At 41.0% G+C, this 24,041-nt stretch overlaps 1 protein-coding gene across 15 annotated transcripts in view; it reads left to right on the forward strand.

The window, feature by feature from the left end:
- MEGF11 (multiple EGF like domains 11) overlaps nt 1-24,041 on the forward strand; it is a 279,056-nt gene that overhangs the window by 224,050 nt on the left and 30,965 nt on the right. For all 15 annotated transcript variants that reach the window (XM_068958591.1, XM_068958594.1, XM_068958589.1 and 12 more), the window contains 5 exons: nt 11,439-11,585; nt 14,625-14,759; nt 18,662-18,790; nt 21,081-21,209; nt 21,902-22,030. In XM_068958591.1, coding sequence (XP_068814692.1) covers nt 11,439-11,585; nt 14,625-14,759; nt 18,662-18,790; nt 21,081-21,209; nt 21,902-22,030 — 669 coding nt within the window. The remainder of the gene's footprint in view (nt 1-11,438; nt 11,586-14,624; nt 14,760-18,661; nt 18,791-21,080; nt 21,210-21,901; nt 22,031-24,041) is intronic.

Genomic DNA, 24,041 nt, shown 5'->3' on the forward strand with positions numbered 1-24,041 from the left:
CGTGGAGCAAGGCAGGCTGAGCAGAGGAGAAGGCAGCCACATTCAGGATGCTGCACCTTGTTCCTGCATCCGTGCATGAACCAACGCAGGCCATCTGCTCCTAACGGAGAGACCATTGCTGCAGCAGCCCACCTCGCAGGGGCAAGGAACAAAGGCAATGGAATCAGAGCAAGTACGTGAAAATGGAAAACATCTAGGAAGTTCTGCACACTACTTAGAATAGCGGCTTTTCAAACATACTGGACATACATGTCTGAAAAGGGCACTAACACCCCCCCAGCTTGCGTTCTTTACTCACTGGACAGCATTCATCTTTGCTTGAGACTCTCTACCATCAGTATATCCATCTATCAGGCTTTAAAACACTGCTGTGTATTATTGATGACCATCAGAAAAGCCATTGATAGGTTTTCCTACCATTTTTTTGAGTTTCTTCATGAGATAAAATGGTGTTCAAAAGTATAGCAAATTCCAAAATTTCCTCTAATTTTAAGGAACGCAAAAAATATCATTACTCTAAAGGTGTATTATACAGCTTCCTGTATGTAGTGTTACCCAGGAAAGTGTTTCCTATGCTAACCTATTGTATGTTCCGTAATTTGGGACTATGCAGAAAAAAGGTGTGTTTGTTTTCTCAAAGGCATTTGCAACACATATTCTATACTTACTCTCACAAACATATGGACATTTTTTTAAATTTACATCAAAGGCAGATGCAGATTACTCCAACTAAACATTGGAATAATTTCTGCAAAATCCTTCCTTTTTTTTTTTTTTTTAATTTTGATAGTGGACAAGATAAGCATATGTTAACTTGCAGGGGACTTATTGCAAATGAAGCACTTTATCCTCCAGTGTATCCCTGCATGTTTGGACCTCCCATTAATTTCTAGGGTTTCAGTATCATACTTCAATTAAGGAAGAAAATATTGCATTAGTATTCCAGACCAGGTTGTAGTTGAGATCTTGACAGGATCGTGTAAGGTCTGCACTGGAAATGATGACTTGCAGACAGAGCCAACATGTGTTTTGTCAATTCTGTTTTCAATGTTTTGCCACTTGGCTTAGCACCAAACACAAGGATAAATTCTGCTCCTACTAGTTTGAAAGTATGTAATCTCAGAAACACTTCAGCTAGATAATTATATTTTCATATTAAGGAGTACGGCACCAGTGAAAGATTAATCTTATCATGTGCCGTTGTGAACTGGGCCATGATGTATATTGCAGCGCATTTTATAAATATGGTGTGATAAATAATTCAGGCTCAAATTTATGCTTTCTGAGTTTGGTACTAATTAGGCATGGCCTGAAAAAGATCAGAAAAGTTCAGGATCATGGAACATCTGAAGGTTTTCCAACCCACTCACACTAGACAGAGAATTCACATGACTTTCTGATCCTAATAGCCACAAAACTTCATCTGAAACAGCATATTCTGTGTGTTCATTCCACACGTGGGACTCCTTCCTTGATATCAGTGATCTATGTAAAGATCAAGGGGAAGATTGAGCCCATTTTCTTTAAAGTAGTTTCCAAGATGTTACTGAGATAAGCCTTCGGAGACTGATAGAGGATAGGCGCATGGTGGAAGACTGGAAAAAAAGAAACAAGGCATGTAAAGAGTAGCGTACAGTATAGTTAATAGCAGTGTACCATGTCTTTATGATATTACGATTGCCACCCATCTGGCCTCTATTATGCAGGACAATGTTTAGCTGCCCTTCCACGTGTACCAGCTGGGTGAAGGCAAGATTCAGGAGGTGAGTGTACCTGGCAGAGGGGAGGGTGATGAAAAGATTCTCATATATCAGCCAGGAGATCACGAAGCTGTACAGACCAAAGCTCCTTAGAGACATGGGAATACAGTTCCTGTGAAGTTCAGTGGGGAGTTGCATGCAAGCAGCCAAAGGCAGAAGTTAGACCTTGAGAAACAGCTTAGATCTAAGATAACTGCTTCCTGTCATTATTGCTGAAAATTACCCAAACAGGTACACAGGCACGCTGTGTCGCAAGTGATTGTGTAGAGAGCATGGAAAGCGTTAACGTTTGTTCTTAAAAGATCAAAAACACATTGGGAAAAGGCTCTCATGTGGCACAACCAAAGTGAAACTTGTTCAAGCATGGGCCAAAATCAGATCTCTGACATGCCAGCACGATGTGTGGCTGACGATTCCTCCACATGAAGGAAGTGTCAAATGCAACGAAAAGTAAGGGCTCAGCTTTGTATTGAATTGAGGTGTCCAGCCTGCTCCAGTGCTGCTAGGTTAAAGAGGAAAAGTATAGCCCCCAGCAGAATCCAGAATCGACTAATTAGACTGATTGCTTTCCAAAGATTAACAAGGATCTCTCTTATTCCAGATCTCCTGTGCGTTTTAGATGCATATCACTTTTGTGTTTGCAGCTGTGTGTGCATGCATGTGCAGATACCTTAGAGCTAACAACACACTCATTTGCAGGAGAGCTGCTATTTTGTGTACATTCAGGTTAAAATGAAAACGCTTGAATATAGAGTGCTTCAGTGCTAATTGCATTAGGTTAATTAGGGACCTCACATACGCTGAGTTCCCCAAGAGAATGGGAGGTGCAGGAAAGCTGCATGGTGGAGTGTCTCCTGCAGTCTTTTGCAAGCAAATCGGACCTACAGGAGCAGGCACGAGTCCCAGCTCGCCCCTATGAAACCTCCTCTCCTGGATGCTCAGGTCCTGAATTTCAACAAGGCTCCTCCTGCTTTATAAGTAACCTTAAACTAGAGCTAAAAGGAGAAGCTGCCATGTCAGGCTTGCTGCCCTTCGGATGGGTCAGAAGTGACAGAGAACGAGGGGAGGCAGGGTTCCTACGCAGCTTCGGAAAGCCATTGGGGTCGCTGGGCTGCAAACCCCGTCAGCGTGGCCCTCCCTCATCCAGCCCCCAGGACCCGGGTCCGCTCACTTTCGCGGCCAGACGTCGTGCTCACAAGCAGCTTGCAGAGCAGAAAGCCGCAGGCCCAGCTGATACTCCCAGCAAGCTCGTTTCCTCCCTGAAACATGTCAGTGTGCTCCGAGTTAATTGTGGCAGCATGTATTTTGCTAACCTTTTAGATATTTCAGTGGGATTAAATAGGAAGCTATCTACAGGGGGATATATTCCATTCCTTTAAATGTTAAGGTCAGCTAAAATCCTGTTTATCTGAATTCCTTTAATCTGAAATGCTCTCTTATCTGAATCTTGGTTATGATGTCTTTCATTTTTTGTATGGCTGTGATTTTTACAGAGCGCTGTAGTCGCAACGCTGTCTCAATTATCCCACTGAACTGGTTTATTCAGTAGCTGTTCGGAACATGCAAAGCCAAAGTTTATTCAGTGGAATTTGACGTCCCAGAAACGGGAGGAAATGGGATTGTACAGTAAATATAAGATGGGAACTATAGGAGTATGTGTCCCACAGTTGATTATAAAAGAACCCCTCGTAGATTTAATTAAACAGGATGGCAAATACAGGTAGGAAGATACGTAGAACAGGTAGAAATACGGATTTGGGTCATTAAGGAAGAAATATCTTGTTTTTCCACTGGTACTTCTCACCTTCAGACTTTGTTCCCCTGTCACAAGAGAAGCCCCCCTCCTTGCCATAGCATCAATCGCTTTCACGAGTTGCCAGCAACGTAAACCCTAATTGTCTCTTAGCGTGTCCCAAAATCCTGCACGGCAGTTGTGGCAGTGTGGCGCCACAGGGGTTTGCGCGTGCGGTGGCGTGAGCAAGCTTGTGGGGCAAGGAAGGGAGGGAGGCCGGTCACGGGTACGGTGAGCGCTGAGGAGTGGGACTTCGCGTTGGAGAGCATCCGCAGGCTGCCAGTGACATCTGCGCTGTCACTCAAGCGCAGCAGCCTGTTTCGTCCCTCCTGGGGGCACATTAATTCAGTAGAAGTGCTAAGCCTTAACTCAGGGGAAGGCCTTTGGGAATTTTAAAGAAGCAGTGGCCACTTTGCTGGTGAGCTCTAAGGTATTTTTAACCTCACTCTTTTTGGGGTCTTTGCGAGGAGGTGGTATATCTTTCAAGAAAAAAAGAAAGAAAGAATAACTTTCCATTTAGCTTTCCATAAAACATAATGTGTTTGTATTAATAGGACTTTCCCTCAATGGCAGCAGTTTTTATTTTTGCAATTTGAGGATCAGATCCTGTCCTCAGCTGTACTGGTGTGAAGCCAAAATAATTTTTGTCATTAATGGAGCTACTCCAAGCACCTACTGATATAATTGGGAGCAGACTTTTCCACAGCCTTTTCTTTAAAGCCTGAGAAAATCTAGGACTTGTTTTATGTGACTACAGATTTTCAAGTCGGGAAATCCACACTGTTTTAAAATTCATAATGTTTTGTGTTGGCTTCTTTTTTTTTAATCAAACAGTTTCATACCCTCTTGGTTTGTAATACGAAACCTAAAATACCAGAATGGAGCAATAGTAAGCTCCTATTAAACATACATTTTCTAGATGTCTGATCCTATTACCTGAGCCATATTTTGCACTTACCGCTTTTGGCAGTCTTATCCCAGAGTTTTAAATTAATAATTTATTTCTGTGATTATTCTGTATCCTTACATTAGCTTAAAACGAACAGAAAAACTAGAAATTTTAAGAGTCAGGCTAAAATGGTGCTTTTTATTCTAACTCTCTTCTGGCCTCTGCCTTTCAGATGTAAAAATCTTTTTCATATGAAGGAGGTATGCTTATTCCCTGGGTTCGACAAGTGCCCTTTAGTCTATGAATGTAACATAAGCTTATTAGAAATTAGCTTTAATTTTTCATTGACTTAATTTCAAGTGAGTTGATAAGATTTTAATGTCAGGCTGTGCTTAAAAATTCTCTCTTTGACAGGAACCTTTAAGTATGGTTCCTGCTGATACAAGGCTAATTTTCAAAAATATGAATTATGAAGTTATATCAAAGACTTCATTGATGTCCTGACATTAATTATGTCCGCACGTTCCTTGGCAGATATCTAGGGGGCCCCAGATTCTCATCCAAGAGAGGTTTAGTTGTGTTCATCTTGCACCAAATTTAGCGTATATTCCACCTTTCATGAAATCAGTTGGATTTTTGCCACTCATTCAGTGGGAGTTGGATCAGACCCTTAGACTATAATAAGAAACTGCAGTAAGCCTGCTGCTAAACTTAAGCGTTCATGCAAATGATTGCAGCATTAGTGCTATAAATACAAAAGCGATATGAGTTAACTTATCCTTGTATTTATTTTTGGTTTTATCTTCACTTATTAAGGGACAGCTTTTTAATTTATATGAGAAGACATAGCTTGGATGGCACCCTGGATTATGCTAATTTAATGGGTCTAAAAATGAAACTTGGTGCTAGAGATACTCAACTATTTTCAACTATTTTAATATGGAGGCATTTTATATATAAGCTTTGGCTGTGTGTACGGTATATTCACCTATAAATAAATCTGAGTGAGAAGCAGTGAGAATTATTTGTGAACATTTCAGCAGACAAAATACTGGATGCTAGTGTGCAGTGTGTGAAGAACAAGGAAAGTCCTTTCAATAAACAGGCAGGAAGCTGGAATCTTGTATATACATGTTATTGGTGAAAGGTGTATACAGTGACAAATGTTACAAATATCTTCTTTCCCCTTCTACACAAAGGAGAAAAAAAGCTTGAATTTTGCTCAGCGTTATTAAACATGAATGGCTTGCACACATTCAGTTGTAGAACAGCTCTCAGCTGTTCTTGGAGAGAGGGCTGAACATTTGAAAGTCTGGAAAGAATAAATTATTTCATTTATTAATTCCTCGCTCCTGTTTTCCTGCTGATGGTCAGCTTGGTTCTCCCCAAATTCTTGCTCCGTCCTGGCCTAAAATCATGTCCAGAGTTTGAGAAGAAGTAGGAAGGAAATACCCCAGAAGGGGGAGGCAGGCTGGATAGGCGCTGATTCCTTTCAGCAGTATTTCCTCCTAGATCTGCTACTTATGCTAGCAGCAGCTTTCCTGTGCCGCCTGCAGCAGTGTGCCCTGGAGAATATCCTGTAACAAAGGGAACCAGATGATCCTTAATTTAACAAACATTTTGACTCACTCAATTTCTTGTGAGGCAGGTCTCTTGCCTCAAAAGCTTTTATTACATAAATTCCCTGAGTTGGATGATTCATATCTGGAGTTTTCTCTAGATAATTAAAAATAGGGGTAGGATTAGTGCTCCACAGAGGTGCATTAGGCTATAAGTATATTACTTTCAGAAAAACACTTACATTAATGGGTGCATAAATCACCTATGCAACGATGGGAGAAGAGACAATTTCGAATTTTTCACTGGCTGCAGGGAAAGGCTTATTCTTCATTATTTAGGACCAGATCACGGAGCTTTCATTTAGACTGATGGGCTGTTACGCAGGAGTCGCCCCACTGAAGCCCACCAGTGAACAACGCTTAGCAAGGTAAATAAGGGCTCCACACCATCAATCTGAAAACAATTTCACAGTTAGAAAAGCATTCTGAGGGTGCCACAAAACTTCGCAGATAATGTGGCTGCGGTTTTCTCTGCTGAATAGTCTCACTATATAAAAACAAAAATAGCTTATTTGCAGACTAGATGAGCAGCCATCAATTCTTAATGTTTCCATTTATTTTTATGGGAGATCCCTTTATGTTTTCTTTTGTCTGCTACCCTCCCCAAACAGACTTGCTCGTTCTTCAGCATCCTAAAAGCTGAGTTGTTGTGAATTGTGTTGTACTCTTTCTGAGTGCATCTGAGTCAAATATGTAAGGCAAACCCTGAAGTGGGAATAAATGTGAAGATGCAAAAAACAATAGAAAAGCATCAAGTATTCTTTATAAAATCTTGTTCATATGCTATTCTAATACCTTCTGAACTTCTGATCCAGAGCTATTCAGACAGATTTTTCTTGTGCTCTTATTGAATTTTCTTTTACCTTTTGTAGACTGAAGCAGCAAAGCATTCACTAGTTAGCAAAGCGCACTGATCTAATCTCAAATATAAAACAGATTTCAGTAGAATTTATAGATTAAACGTAAGTGTAACAGCAGTAAGAGTACTGGGGAAAGAAGAGAGAAGAAGGTTGAAGACAAGGTGAACATAGGATTCTAGAAATCATTACCTGAAATGAATGTACAAATTAGGAGGTTTCTGGGAATTCAGTATTCCCAGGTTTGGGGTAAACCATTTTCTGCTCTGTTCTGATGTGAGTTTTCATGGGAGTGTCCCTACAAAACGTGGCACGCTGAGGCTCGGCGAGACCGTGAGGGGCTTTCCTGGGAAGCTGGGTTGGGCACATGCGTGAACCTGCTGCTTTCTCGGCACTGGAGCCCTTTCCCAGAGTGCGCTGAGGCCGAAGGACTATCCCATGCTAGAGAGCACTTCCAGTGATAGAGCCCCATGCCGCTTTCAGTGCAATCAAGTGCTTGCCGGCCCCCTTTAAGAAGCTATTTGTCTAGAATACCCTTGCAGCTATTGAAGCTATGTTGCTACTGCTGCGGTTTTGTCACCGTGTGCGGTGTCAACAGGTAGACAAAAGAGCGTTAAGAATTATTAGTGCCAGAGATAAAGGTTACCAGGCATTCCTGATCAAAGAAGCCAAGCATGACTCACCAAACTTCAGGTCTCCGCTGTATTACCCACATAAATCCGATGCCTATTTTTGCATAAAAAGCTGTTCTTCCCAAAGCTATTCAAACGCTGGAGATAAGAGATTATTATGACTTCACGTCATGTTGAGAGACAGGTGGAGGAGAGCACAATGTTTGTGTTGGATTCAAATGTCTGCTGAAGTCATTCCTGTCATTGCTAATTGATGTTGCATCTGTCTTTCGATTGTGATTATTAGGGGAGGAAAAAAAAAAAAGAAGATCTTATTCAGGGAAATAATTACAGTTGCACACTGTTAGATATAAATTTAAAGTATATGGGGGAAGGGAACTACATCCTATAATTTATCAAATTCTTACATCCCTGAAAAATAATTAGGTCATGGGCAGCATACAGGCCCTGCTGCAGAGACTGCTATCAAGGGGATAGCAGTGGTCAGAAATAGGCCACTGGCTCTCATTTATTCCATCCATTTTTTCTCTTCTATTGTGTTTGAAGTATTAGTTTCCAACTATCTAGAGACAAGGCAAAAAAAAAAAACAATGGCAGGCTTTATTAAGAGCTAGAGATATAATCCCCAAGCCTGACAGAAGCTGCACAAGTAAGCTGGAGAGGGGAAAAAGGGAATTCTCCTTATGGCTTGCTTTCAGGAATTTCTCCCTCCAAAGTCCTTCAGTGCAATATAGTTACAGGCAGTACTAAGTCTGCATTACTTTGGCAAACATCCATTAAAACCAGGATAACCAGCGGAGGCAGTGTAGGAAGTAACTCTTAGTAGATGCCTTAACTCCCACTTGTCTGGCTGTGTGTTTCTTTTTCCTTTTCTTGCTCCGTTTCATGATATGTGTGTGCATGTTAGCTGAATCTTCCACAGTCCAGTTTGTAAATTTGAATGCAAAGAACCTTCCTTCATCTGGTGAAAGTTTGCGGCTGCTGTTTCACAGGCTGAATTAAAAGCCCCAGTGGGTGCTGCTCTCACCTGGGTTCCGTGGCATGGCTTGAGAGTACCAATGATGTCCTTTGCCTATGTACCGTGGGTGACTACAACGTTATGTAAATTATATGAATTTCATTTACAGTTCGCCCCTAAAACATTGTTTGAGAAGCTCTTGGAAGTATGACATCATACTAGTATCTGCAGTTGTGAACCACAGCCTCAGGCACTAAGATAATTTCCTGGTATCTAGGCAATAGGGTTAATGTATAGAACTGCTTCCTGCAGCTTCAAGGACTTATTCTTCTGATAGTTGTCTCTCTAATTTGTACATCATGCTTTTAAAACAGGAAATTTGTTCGTAACTTAGGAATCTAGGGTTGTAATTTGAGATAGTGGCAGATGTTTGAGACACACCGCGATGTGTCAACTTCAGCATTTTTTGTATTTCTGGAAACTGAAAACTAATTGCTTATCAGAAATGTTCATCAGCAAGTTCCTGAATAAAGATTAAAGTTTTATATTAAGGGAGCTTACTGCTTCGCTAACCCCAACTGCAAAGTAACTGGGAGGGATGGACTCCCCCTTCATATACTGTCAAGTTAGGGAATTGTAAAATTAAGGTGCCTTTTTTAGCAAAATTCCGTAAGACATGCATGTCCAGATGCTATTCTAACTTCTCATTTTCATTTGCAATTCGATGTGTGTAAGAGCCTCCAAAAATGAAGTCTTCCAGGAGAATTAACTTAGAGTAATACAAAGTAATAAAAATTGATTGCGGCACCTTCTCAGCTGTCTTCTGAAAATTAATAAATAAAGATAGGCTGTAATGGGTATCAGTGTCTTCTAGCAGGTTTCCTTTTTCCCTCCTTTACATTTCATTACAACAATCAGCTTCACAGTGACTCATTGCCTTCCCTAGGAGCGGGAAGACATCCCTCATTATTCATTACCAAAGGGAGGACTTTGCTGTGCAAAGAACAGCCCTGGCATTCAGCTACCTTGCAAGAGAAAGCAGCTGGTGTCATTTTTCCCCAAACTTTGCCCAAAGAGACAAGAAATAATGCTGTTTAATTGTCTCCATTTATAAATAGCCTATTCACAATAAGAAAATTGCATTTTTAATACTGCAGTCAGGAAAAGAAGATGCACACACATTTCTACATTCCTGTCTGAATTACATTTCTGGGAGCTTGAAGTGAGACTTTAAAAAGTGTAAACATATACATATGCATGCATACATATATATGTGTGTGTGTGTATGTACAAATATGAAATGCAGGAGATAATTTATTATATTAGTTTTTAATTGCAATATGTTGTAGCTGTAGTACATAAATACACAGTCAAAGTGTTTATTGTTTAACTATTCCAAAGATGTATTTGATTTTAAAGGGAGTAGGGAGGGCTGTATTAAAATCAATGGTTTTCTTCATTTTACTAATACAGATATTACTATTCCTTGTCTCTTTTTGCATTCCATTTGTTTGGATTTATTTACTTAAATATTAAGAGATTGAGCTTGTGTTATGCTTTTATTGTATTTTAATTTGTTTTTTATTAAGTTCTACAGCACAGGCCATACCTCTTTATAAATAAGGCTATGATCATGTATTACTAGAAACCCCATTTCAAACTGTACTTTTGCCAGCCTCGGTTAAGATTTTCTAGGAAGGGACATTATAAATGTGTGATTAATCTTCAGAAAAAGGAAATTTTGGCTCTGCAGTATTTTTTACTGTATTAACTTCAGAGATTTATAAAACTGCCTTGAAACTGCACTGTAAGTATGTTTATAATTTAGCTGATTTAATAATCCTTGAAGTCCAGTGACTGCACAGACTGCAGTATATTACCTGTAGCATCCAGATGGAGTTATTAGAGAGGTAGGAAAAGACTTGGGATTGTGTTTATCCTTAGCGGTGCACTAATCCGACCTCTGGCTGCGGCTGGGGCTCTCTGGCTCCTTGTTTGCATTTATCCCATTAGGCAGCAGGGGCATGTGCGTGGATGATACAGAGCATTTCATGTTGACAGCGAAACTCAGGCATGTGTATGCCATCAAATCATGGCAGAGCAATTGTAAGGCACCTGATGCGGTAACGTTGTTAGGAAAATGTTCAGGCCAGGCTGTAATTCGCTTTTTCTGCAGGTATCAGTATCTATCTACAGCATGCGACTACTAACGCCACTTTCTGCAGCTGGCAGCTCTTAACGTCTCTCTTAGTCCATGATCCTGTAAACCTTTTTCCATCCAAGGAGCTCTTGATCATGCCTATGGTTCAGTTGCTTGTAGGTATTTGGACTGTCTTATCCCGGTGGAGTAAGAGCCTCTTGAACAAGTAGTGATGTGCAGGATCAGATCCTTAGCTTACATTTATATGTGACAAACCATGGCACGGGATTGTTTTGAAAAGCGTAATAATCCTGAGCACAGCGATTTAAGCCAGGAAGTGAACAATACACAACATAGAGCTGAATTTACATATATTCAAAAAAAAAAAAAAAAGGACATATTTTCACAGAAAACTGTTTTTTCTTTTTTCAAACTTCCACTTCACAACAGTTTAGTAACCAAATTTCAACCAGTGGCATATTTCTAGACTAGGTGTTTGAGATATTTTATAATTTTAAAGCAATTCCTGCCAGTCATCCCCCAGACAACACACAGAGCTTCCTTGACTGGTGCTGAGCACTGCACAGGAGCCCACTGACACCTACAGAATTCATCTTTTTGGCCTTTTCTTAATTTTCACTGTATTAAGCCGATAAAAGGATAGCTATTTCCTTTCCAGACTCCCTGGTTTGCTCTGCTCTGTAATGTACTGTGAGGCATCAATCCACTGAAGTTGCTCAATGAGTAGAGTTGGCTGTGCTGAAACCCACCGTGTGCTTTACTTGCTTTAGGCATCCACTGTGACAATATATGCAGCCAGGGTCGCTGGGGACCAAACTGCTCCATCTCCTGTAACTGCGAGAATGGAGGATCCTGCTCACCAGAGGATGGGAGTTGTGACTGTGCACCCGGATACAGAGGACCCATGTGCCAGAGAAGTAAGATTCTTCATAGATCCAAGATTTTTCCATAGATAGGCAGAAGCAAAGCAGAACGAAATGCTCATTTGTGGCGCTAACCAGCTTACGATTGCTCAGGGGAAACGTTAGCCCAAAAATGCTTCTTTGACTAAGAAATTCTAAGGGGGAGGCAGCTCAGAGCCGTGTTTTACTACCTTCTGTTTGCTCCTGCTCAAAATACTTTCCTAGATTTGAGGCTGACAAGGTGATGAAAAGGATTTTGCTGTCGTAATGCAATTCCTGGGAGGTAGATCTGCCCTTTCCCTTGTGTTTCCCAGAGCACCATCGTCAAAGCAGAGCTGGGTACGATCTTGCCTTAGGTGTCTTCTTCTGGCCTTCCACAGCACCTAGAGGAACATAGGGGTACCTGGAAAGAAGGAGCAAAATCTTAGTGTATCAAATTCAGAAAAATCTGGGCAAAAACAGCTTCACAGTTCTGTCATGGCAAACGATAGGACACCTATTAAACACAGATGCTGCGGGGTCATAAGCTGCACAAGCACTGATGCAACTGGAACGGAACATGGAAGAGTGCAGCTTGGATACTTATGCTTTATTTTGCTGGAGTACCACATGAGGCCCAGGGAATGAAGGGGACAGCTAGTCTGGGAAGACCACGGCTCACCCATTACACAAAGAGCAACGTGAGCTAAAGCCCATCACCTCTTGACAAGTGGATGAACATTAGCCACCAAAGCGACAAATCAATGTTTTCTTATATGCTAGAAAAAGAAACACAGCAGCCTGAAATAGCTCCTGCCTGATGATCTGCTGCTGCATATTAAACTGTGCTGAGGAGATAAAAATCCTCTCATTTGCTTTCTCTGGGAAACAGCATTTGCCCCTTAGGGACCTTTACTCACTGATCCAAACCGCACGCAAACTTCTTCCTATGTAAATAAGAAATGGATTCAGCTTTCTTTTCTGCAGTAGCCCTTGTTCTTCCTGTAAGACATTCTCTGTGCCCAGTTCTTATATCCCCCCTCATTTCACCAGTTACACTTGACACTAGGACACACTCATCTCTAAAAATAATTTGTAGCTGACAGTTTTTATTTAAAGCCATTATAACTATGACCTCTAGCACTGCTGTACTTAATGGCCTATAAGCATTTCCATTATAAACTCCAGTTTCCAGGTGCTTCAGCATATCTATGTAGCTGTAAAACCTCTCTCCAAGGCTGAAATGTGGCACTCAGAGCTTCAGGGAATTGGGGAAGAAATTGTTTTACAAATTTGAAACCCTAAGAGTGCAACACCTCCAGAAGGTAATAGTTTCTGGCCTTTCTGAGCTGAAAAAAACAGCTTAGTTTAATCAGCTAATGGCACGTAGGCTACAAGAGGCAAACCATGTCCACAGCTTGCAACTCCAGTAATCAGGCTGTGCCCTGAGGACGTTTGCTGAGGACTTAGTGGAGAGAAATTCTCCTTCGCATGGGGGTGACAGCAGAGACATTCTGTGGATGCTTCTGCTATTGGCTTATGTTGCTGAAATCCCCCCCCGGGAAGATATGAGTGGGGAGCATCATTTGCTCCCACTTTGTCTGCTGAATTTGGGCTCAGGACTCCCTTGTGAAAAGGCTACTTCTGTAGCTGAAGGTAGCTTTGGTCTGCTGCCTGTGCTCTCAGGATCGTTCCCGTTTCCTTCCTGCACATTCAACTAAGAACAGGATTTAGCTTGTAAAGAGCAGCACCAAAGATGGTCCTCGTCCAGCTTGTCCTGTCTGTGTGATCAGGATTACATGAGAGATCACAGTAGTTTCCTGCTCTCACACCTGCAGAAATGTCTGCTGGAATGACCCAGGTTGTTTTATGGATAGTGCGTCATCAACAAAACTGTCAGCTAAGTTCCAGCTAGAAATCTGCAGTAGCAGAAGCAGCTAACCTCTTCTGTGAACATACGGACCAAGAGAAAATTCTCATTCAGGGAAAAAATAGAACGGACATGATATAGTAACCACTAGCCAGAGCCATATAATAGAGAATCACAAAAGGAAAAATAAAAACATATAAAGTCATTCTTACAGTTACCTACTGCAATTTAATGACTCTTTGTGCTTATCGGTAGCTTATCTGTAGCAGTGAATCTTTGGACAGTGGTTTTTCATTCTACGTGGGCTTTGAAGCAAAAATAGAGGTCTGGAAGAGATACTGAGCCCTACTCCTGGCACTGTACCTCGAGGACAAATTCGATAATAATTTCAATCCAAGTTTTAAGCTAATTAAGCACACAGTTCATGACAAGTTTACTCATCTATCCAATATGATTACTGATGCAAATTAGGTGATCTTGCATGCTGTTATCATAATTAACATTTTTAGATTCTGTTCCTCACTGGTGGATGCTACTCCTGCAATGACATGTACAAACTGAACGTCTCAGCTGAACACACGTATTGTACCTAATATGTTTAGAAAACAGCTTTTGACATAGTTATTTGGAAGCAAAATACTGAGAGTTTCCTAATGCACCTTCTCTGATTTCTTAGCTTAACTTCCTAAGGAAACGAGCTTCTGAAGCTCTGTTGTCTGTGCATAGGCGTGTGTGTATCTCTTCCTGCCTGTCTGAAAAGCTTTGAAATATGTTACCGAGTACTAACCATATCTGCCAGTGGGGTGTGAGGCCTCAAAGGTCTTAAACTTCCATATTTCGTCAAAGTGTGTAGCTGGAGAGGGTCAGAGAGGCTCAAAGCAGTGTCTCTCTCGAGAAGGGCTACCATGAGAGCTCAGCTGTGTTATTAAATAGCAGAGCACTTCCATGAGGTAGGATCCTGTGAATGTTTGAACCGCCGGAAGAGTTTTACTCAAAGCTTACACTTTATTAGCCATGGGATAATCCAGCCATGAGATAAAGCCATAGGAAAACAGGCTTCATAATTCCCGCTGTTCACAAAACTGTGTGTTCTTGGAAAATAAGAAAGATAACTGGCTTGGGATTAGGATACAGAGAGCATACTAAAGCTTTGTGGTGAGAAGTCTTCCTGAAACCTCTGAGGGCTTGTTTTGTTCTGTCTTCAGTTTGTCCACCTGGCTTTTACGGGCACCACTGCAGCCAGGCATGCCCTCAGTGCGTGCACAGCGGCGGGCCGTGCCACCACGTGTCGGGACGCTGCGACTGCTTGCCTGGATTCTCTGGCCCTCTCTGCAGCCAAGGTACGCAGCGCCTACCCCCGACTGCCACCGGGTATCCTACGTGTATCCTACTCTTTGCAGCAAGACTGATCACAAGGTTTCTGGCCTTTTTAAAAAAATGTTCTTGTTTCGACAGTTTAGATCACGGGAAAGTCTTTACTTCAGAGGTGAAATGCAAATAGCTACTTAGTCACCCTTTTGTAAAATGATGTGCTCCTACTTTCATAAATAAAACAGGCCTACTGCTCTGTGTTTAAATGAATTCACAATGAGACACACGCTGTAAACATATCAGCTATTCGGTGGTTTCATTTCCCCTTTTGGCCAGCCTATCCTATCCTAAACTTTGATGGTGCTTTCAAGCACTCTTTTTTCAGCATGAGGGGTAAACATCCATTAATATAAAGGCCTGCATTTGCTAGCTCAGGTACATAAACCCAAACACCCAGATAATGCCTGCTACCTTATTTACGCTATCTAGGACTCTGCAAACGGCTGAAATAATGTGCACCCAATTACAAGTGTAGGGGAGACAAAAACTGGCCATGAGGCAGCAAAATCACAGGCGCAGTCTAGCCTCGACTGCCGAATGTCTGTCACCTTTCTGTCCCTTTGAAAGCAAGTTCACCTTTAACCGTGGGCTCCATTTTTAATCTTATCCTAAAACTGCCTGCAAAATCATTACCATATTCTGCAGAGTCTGAGTTATGGCATACTACTGTGGGTATTTTCTGTGCACTGATTTAAAAGAGATTATTCTTAATGGCTACTGCCCTTGTGAAGTCACCATCCTTGTAAAAATTGAACTGACACTTTTTAATGACCTGCTTTTCAGTAAGTTAGAAATTGCAGACAGTACTTATGCAAAATCATTAAACATAGATTAAATATAACCATGTTTTCTTTTCCTTATGCTGCACAGTCAACTAAACATTATACCAATTAATATATTAGAATGAACATATTTCAATGAATTTGTCCATTTTATGTGAAAAGTTAGCCAGTTTTCAAAGCATAAGCAGGGCTAATTATCCTCTTAAGAAAACTCGATTTTGTTTTTGCTCAGATGTTCAGCACTTCTGGTTTTACTTTGAAATGTTGATCTATCCAGCAAATTAATTTTAAAATATTCATGTCCTAATTAAAATCAATTTGTGTTGCAGTTTGTCATAATGAGTTAGCTTGTAACTTTATTTTGTAGAAAGAAGAATGCTAATTAAAGTTTTCCATTAGAAGAAACGTGAAACAAAGATTTCACTTTTGTGTTTTCATCTTCTTGTGCTGTCACTCTCCCGGCAGCGGGATGTTCCTCCGCGAGCAGCCCGTGCGTTCGGCGCGCTCCGTAACCTCACTAATCCCACAGGTGGCACACTCGTAAGGCCGTTTCTAAGCAGCAAACAGCCAAGCAGCTGTTTTTTGGAGTATCTTTCACAACCATGTAGCAAGCTGGATTGACAATATGTTATAGCTGCAAGAACACACCTGACATCTCCCAGGGACTTTTGGAGGCTCACTTTAGGGCTTTTATAGCTAATTAACACCACAGTCTGCGCTGAATAAAGCAGTATTCATCCTTACTCTACAGCTTTGTTTAAAAATATTTAAAGCATTTTAAGACATGCATGTATTTGGATCTCACAACTTTACAGGAGAGTCATTGTGTCAGTCTGCAACCAGATTACGTAAACCAATGAGCACAACCCTTTTGGCAGGATGGGTCTTGTAATCCCTCTGTGCTGACGCCCTGCAGTGCACCATACTACTTCACTAAAACAAGAGGTGGTCACACAGTAGAAACCCCTCTGCTCGCTTTCATCTGTGGAGCCGAAGCATTTCTTTTACCAAATATGACCTGTTACCTTTGTCAGCATCAGTGTTTGGATCAAAAATCTATTCTTAATTCATTAGTATTCCACACTACAGTGTAAATCTGCTTCCATTTTAAGTAAGTCTTTTGAGAACTATTTTTTGTACATATAAAAAATCTAGCCTTCGTTTAAGTGATGTTATCTATCTCCATCTTAAAGCTGCAATAAAAATATTGCATTGAACTGCTCTGTGTAGAGCATTGGTATTGAATAATGGTATAGCTTATATGAGAACCTAGGTTGACAGATCGTTTTAGTTTTTACTCTTTCAGTGATATGAGGCCTTTTCTTTCCTTCTCTCTCTTTCTCTTTGTGTCTGTATATTGTTCTTTTCATTACATCTGTATATTGTGTTTAGTTTTATCTCTTTTCAGTTAGAGAACTATTCTGTTTAGCACATAATTTGAAAGCCACCTTATCCATTCCTGCAGATAAGTCTGTAGCTAGACTATGCGCTATTGTTTTCCACACCATTCTTAGGTTTATGCCATAGTAAGAGTAGAGGATGGCATATTGTATAAAAGCAAATGAATCACAGCTCAGGATTTCAATCTGTGGCTGATTCACTGTCAGGAAAGATTGAGGTCACCTACAGAGAATGCCTGTGAGAAAGTGAGAGTGGCTGAAATAGTGAAACAGTTGCATAATTCAGGGAAGTGCTTTAATCACTTTTTTGACATCACTATTATTTACCAGGAGATGAGTCCAGTTTCATTTGTTACGTTCCTCACAGAGATGGGCTATGTGTTTTATCTAGTTTTGAAAATCCATCTGTTTTTGTCAGGGAGCACAGCCAATAAGAGCACAGAAATTCAGCACTTCATTCATTACTCAGCAGAGCTTTCCATCAATTTTAACATTAAAGATTTCCAATAATTTGGTAGGAGGTTGAAGATATACCTGTCTGTTAGCTTTATATCACTGTGCCTAGGCTCTTATAAGATTATTCTGAAGAAAATTCAGTTTCTTTTCTTCCAACTTCAGGAGTAAGCTGAGTGGACCCCAATTTTTTTAGAGTACAGCACATCTGTTTACCAAATCTCATTCAAACATATATTTAATTAATACAATTCATCAGCTGCAGCCCAGCTGAGCACTTAACGACAGTAATGGGTTGCTGGAGATGAATAGGTGGGCAGATGCTAAAAGACAAATGTGACATTTCAGCAATTAGGTGTGTGCTTTCTTGGGGCAGTAGTCTTCCTCCAGGCTTATAGGGTGAAAACACTCGGGGAAGTAGTAGTCGTGCTCCTGGTTCACCCTCCGATGACATAATTTGATTCAGTGAGATGCTGTGAGCCTGCCTCCCAGTGACATTGCTGAGAGTTGAAGACCTTCAGCAGTGTCTCATGTATTTAGTAGCAAAAGGCACATTCCTTCCTCCCCACCGTCTGATCCAGAGGAAGCCAGGCCAGCAATGAGGTAGACACATGGTAGTTCAGGCTAGTGACAGACCTGATAGTAAGAGTCCCTGTTGCTCTTCATCTCTGTGAGACTTCTTTGCTAGGCAGGTATTTAGCCTAAAACGTTCCTTTCCTGACTTAGTGGCTCTCATTATTGAGGTTGTAATCCTGTGAGCCACTGCAGAGCCCTGTCTCAGGGTTTCCACCAAGGGACCCCCTTAGCCAAGTCCCCAGATCAGTCCCTTCTAGATGCTTCCTTGTGTTTGCTGCTCTTCCTTGACTTCTTCCCATTTTACTCTTCTCTTCCTCTCCGAATAGCCCCCAACCCCTGTTCTATCTCTCCTCTTTTCATCCTCCCATAATGCCCTTCAATAATTGTAATCTTCTAACTATATTAGATGCATTTTCCAGCAGAAATACGAATTCCAAGGTGACTTTTTTCTGCTGATGTTTTTATACCTGAAATATCAGCAAACTGTTAGACTTGAATACTTTCTGCCTTTTACTTCCTTCCAGTAAGAATTTTGCCCATTTGGCTTACACAAGGAAAAAATGTCATAATTACATTTATCTCTAATCACTAAATATTAAGTCCCATGACTTCCTAATATTCATGACCAAGAGCCTTGAGTAAACTGCCTTGTATTTCCAGTCTGTCCCAGTGGCAAGTATGGGAAGAACTGTGCTGAGGACTGTCAGTGTACCGAGAACGGGACGTGCAACCCTATTGATGGATCGTGTCAGTGTTTCCCAGGCTGGATAGGAAAGGACTGCGCACAGAGTAAGCAAAGCAATTTCTCCTGTTGAGTGTTTTCTGAAATTTAAAGATAGATTCCAGGGAAATCCCTAAAGTATTACAGCAGTCAGTGCCTTACTCTCTTTATAGCTTATTTCTTTTAATTATTCTAAGTTAGCTTTGGGTTGAATTAGTTTCTGCATTTGGAATTTGCAAAAGCAGTTACTAGCTTCTGTTAGAGGAGAGGGAGGTCACAAGCTCTTATCAGAAAAGAAAGCTCCATGCTGCCTTTTAATTTCTAGCTGAATTCCCTTTTACTTATTTTTGAAATCATTTTCTTTCAGCTATTACGTTAGAAGTTATTAACCAGTAAATGTTTTCATGTACCAAGCCCACAGAATTGAGAAATTAAGCAGCTGAAATATTTCTATTAAATGTAATTTAACTGTAAAAGTCAATGTGGGCTTGAAGGGATGCAGGATTTCTTCTTGAAAATTGCCCAGGTAGAAGACTGGCATTTGCTGATCCCAAAGTGTCATTTCCTGAGAGCATCCCTTAATTGAAGATAGATCACAGAGGGAAGCAATATCCTATCATTCAGAAATGTTACTTCATATTCAGGATACAACTAGCATATTAGACAGCATTCCAGAGTAAAATATATTAAACTTCAAATGATAAAGTAGGAATCGGATAAAAACAGACGGCTGTAATTTTGCTTTTATTGTGTGTCTTGCACAGGCAGAATATTGCTGTCACTCAGAAAAAAAAAAGAGGGGAAGGAAAAAAAGACAGAAAGCTGTACAGGTTCCTCATTATATTTAGCCATGTAATTGGGAAATGACTGTTAGTTTCTGTTAACCTTAAAAAAAATGAGTTTTTTGCTTGCTGAGTGAGGCAGGCTGGTTCGACAGCAACAATTTCCAATTTAGGCAGAAGGACGTGGTGATAGTTACTTTGTATTTTGGACTCACAAAGTAGGAACCTCACTGTTTCCTCAGTTACTTCTTGTAAAGAAAGTGTGCATCTCCCACTACGAACCTGGCGTCTCGCCCGGCCCCTGTTGGTACCTGGCCTAGTGTACCAGAGCCAGCGCTGAGCTATTTCGGTCAAGCTTCTCTGCACCGGTTAACCTGGGATGACCGAGAGATGGAGCTGCAAAGGAGATAATTTTAGCTCCAATTCCAGAGCCAGTCTGGGAGATATTCACAGACTCTGCAGCTCTTACGTAGAAAGGCATTGTCAAAGTATTTCGGGTTGCTCGTAGCACGAATAGTTTAGGCCAAATCCTGTTCAGATTGATATTGTGTAAGTTCGGTGACCTCTTGTTTGATTTACGTCATGGCAGAATTTTTGCTATTCATTTGGGCTTTAGATATGTCTGTCATATGCCAGAAGCTTGCATTTATCATCAGAACTGGAGCCAATGGCACACATTGAAATAAGCACTGTTTCTATACTTTCAGGTTTCCTGGGAACCATGCCTTATTAATTCATGTCTTTACTAGCAAGCAATGGAAAGTGCTTTTTAAAGCAAAAATATAGTTGTTATGTTGAAGGGTTATCATCATTTCGGATCTTTTAGTCTGGCATTAATAGCTGTGTAACTTACTGCATTCGTTTTTGGAGGGTAGCTTAAAATAGCTTTTGAAAATGTGTTAATATTGTACTTGTTGAACTATATAATAGACCTGGAGATTTTAATTTAATATTAGCCCCATCAACAAAAGCAATCTGATTTTGTGGATGGGAATTCATACTGATAATAAATTTTCTTTACGTTTTTATGTAATTTGAGTAGCACTCTATACTTCAAATGAATGTGGTAATTTTAGTAGTTGATTGCATAGCAAATGTAAACCATGAATAGCTGTACTTTATTATGCAAGAATTCCAGAATATCAAAAAGAAAATTAAATTACTTCCATATCTTAAAACTCTCTCTGTATTGTCTTCACAGATAATGCCAGTAAGGCAGGGAGAGCAGAGAGAGCACTTAGAGTAATACACTGTCTAGGGTCACTGTTTCAGTGGCTCTCGGTGCATGTAGGCACCCGATCTTGCAAGCTGATCTACATGGGGAAAAGAAGCACTTGTGCCAGGGTTTGACAGCTGGGGTCAGGCTACAGGTTTGCAACCTGGCTGTGCAAAGCAGCGTTCGGTTCAGAAGAAGCAGTCATTGCCGAGAAATCGCTGTGGTGATGCTAAGCTCTGCAATGCAAAGTTCTGCCTCTGCTGGTGTCTCCCAGGTTCTGTCTTTGTTGTTGTTCCTCCGCAGCACCAGTGCAGCGTCATTGCTTTTTTGTCAGCTGACAAATCTTTTTTATTTTCCTAGCTTGTCCCACTGGTTTTTGGGGCCCTGATTGCTTTCATTCCTGCAACTGCCACAACGGAGCAATGTGCAGCCCTTATGACGGAGAATGTAGATGTACTCATGGTTGGACTGGGCTCTACTGCACTCAGCGTAAGCCTCTCCCAGACACTATTCTACCAGGGAATCTGTCAAAGTGTGTGCTGCTACCTCGTGTCTGTTCCAAATATTGCAGTCCTGCCTGCTAAACCACCCGCTTAGTGCTTGTGAATAACTTCTGTCATCATGGAGAAAAAAGTCCTGAAGCTTTTCAGGGTTTTTTATGCCGTTCCCGCTCAATGAAGGAGGAATCGATTATTTAGATTATTGATTCATTGTCATAATTTGGCCAGGTGTTGTCCCTGCTTGTTAAAGCCCTGCTACGTAAGATCTGGTATAGGAAGATGTTTGGTCGTACTGGGGCCAAATTATCAGCCCTGTATGAAAGAGGAGACCAAATTCTGGGGAGCCCTCTCATTTGCAAGTAATTAACTGATATTTGGCCTTTAAGGCAGTTTCCATTTAGCCATCTTCTTTCGCTTCTTGAAAATGCGGTTTGTATAGATGGGTCAAACTTGCTTTTTTCTGAAACACTTAAGAGGCAATTTTGTAAGATGTGAGAAACACTACTTCAGGAAAATTGGCTGTCATAGTATCTCTGCGTTTGAATGATCAAATAAATGTTATTAAATATACAGAGGCTGAAAATACATAAATTTATAGGGCTACATATTTTGGGCTGTTAACGTGTCTGAGTTTGTGTTTCGGTTTATTTCTTCGTGTTTCCTTATTCTGCTTCCTGAAAGGTTGCCCAGCAGCTTTTTATGGGAAAAACTGTGCCAATGTTTGTCAGTGTCAGAATGGAGCAGACTGCGACCACATCACGGGGCAATGCACGTGCAGGACGGGATTTACGGGCAAACAGTGCGAGCAAAGTAAGTAGCACCATTACTTCATTTTTGCATTTCTCCTGTGGGGGCTTTCTTTCAGAATTCCTTGCAGAAATAACAGACTTAAACTGTTCACAATGAAACGTGAAGGAGAATTTCTCAAATGAACATATCCTATGAGGGTCATTGAAAATGGATTCCCAGAGGGAGGACTTTCAGATGTAAGTGGATATTGCATGTAGTCCAGGGAAACGTTTGTGTCTGACTGTTGCTGTGAGTTTCTTTACTTTATTCAAGATGGCATGGCCAGTTTAATTCTCCATTGGGAGAGATGGAAGAAACAGCCTTTCCAGGGGTGGGGTGGGAGAATCACATCCAGTAATTCCTGGACTGGAATATGGGCTCCCTGTGTTGTGCGTTTTCGTTCTTCACCCTCACCCCACTGAAGCTGCAGTAAATTGTACATCTCACCTTGATGCACCGAGCAGGTACTGCTTGGCTTCTACTAGCATTACTAAAGCTAATGACTAACCTCTTCCAACTGCTACCCAGCAACTGCATCCGTGCGTTGGGATGCAGATCACCCAGCTGGACCTGTGAGGCCCTGCGAGGCCCTGTGGGCTTAAGAACTGAGCACCCCTCCGCTGGAGTTCATCCCCCCACCCCATGGCAGGCTCCTAACGGAGGTGTTGAAGTGAGCAGGACAGCAGCCCCAGGCTACTAGTACTTTGCTAGTGCTCTTGAGGGCGACAGTAGCAGGTTTCCCTAGGTGTGGAGGAAGAAAGAAGTGCTAAAAGACAGAAGTCCTTTCTGCTCTCTGACTTCCAAGCAGGACTGGGATTTTCTTACCTTGCTGTGTCATAGGTGTGCAAAGATTATAGATTCCTTTTTACAATGAAAAAAGATCGAGGAAACAGAAGTTTATCATTTTTGGAAGGGTATACATTTAACTTCAGTAATAAGGCAGTGAGGAGAATGAACTTGGGCTACCTATGCAAGGATACCAGCATATCCTGTTGTAATTGCTGTCAATGTCTTGCTGGCATAGTTAGCATGCCATGCCAGACAACTGCTTTTAAAAACAAAGAATTAGGATAGTGGAACTGTATGTGCTGTAGCTGAATAATTACTTGTTTGTCTAATGCAGTAAATCAAAAGAAAATTCTCACACACTTACTTGGACTCCAAACAGAGGATGAAATCCATCTCACCTTACCCTGGCATTAATTCCACAGGTTTTTGTGTTTTGTTTTGTTTTGTTTTGACAGTAGAGTAATGCAATAACATTCCTTTGTAAATAAAAGGCCTACCTCAAAGCTTCTTAACTGTAGCTTACTACATGGATCTTTATCTGTATGTATAAGAAAATTCACGAACATCTTCTCTGTTTGCACATCTTTGCACTCAGTAAAGTATGTGGCTCAGGAACAAGTTTGCATGCTCATGTCGGGAATATGTATACCACCTCTGTAAGTGGCCAAATTACTGTTGCCTTGCATACATCCTTACTGCAGCCATGCGGAAAGCAGGAATGCAAACAGTTCTGTAGTAGGACTGCATCAGAGCCGATTTTATACAAGAAGCTGCATCTATAATTTGACTTCTCTACAAAGCCTAAAATTTTCTCTTCCTTCGATGTATTTATTTATTTGCTTTTCTGCTATTTAATCTAAAAGTGTCCTCACTAGGACTCCCTCCTCCTTTGAATCCTGCTGGATGGGCAGTCATACTGCATTTCAGATGAAATGTCTAAATGCAGACGTCATTTCTGTGGTGCATTCCAAAAATTTAGGCCATCTTCATTTTAACTATGCTACAGGTTAATATCAGACTAAGCACTGATTGAAATAGTTTTATTTTTCCTCATTTGGGAATCTGCATGTATAAGAAAGAGATATAACTTTATAACTAACTTTATACATATATATAACTTTATATTTAATTTTATAATGCAAATCATTATACAGGCACTGGCTAATGTTCATTGCTTAGTATTAACAATTGGCCACTAGAAGTCACTTAGAGATTGGCATGGGGAAGGTATTGTCATGCTGTG

The sequence above is a fragment of the Struthio camelus genome, chromosome 12, assembly GCF_040807025.1.
Source record: "Struthio camelus isolate bStrCam1 chromosome 12, bStrCam1.hap1, whole genome shotgun sequence".
NCBI classification, from domain to species: domain Eukaryota; kingdom Metazoa; phylum Chordata; class Aves; order Struthioniformes; family Struthionidae; genus Struthio; species Struthio camelus.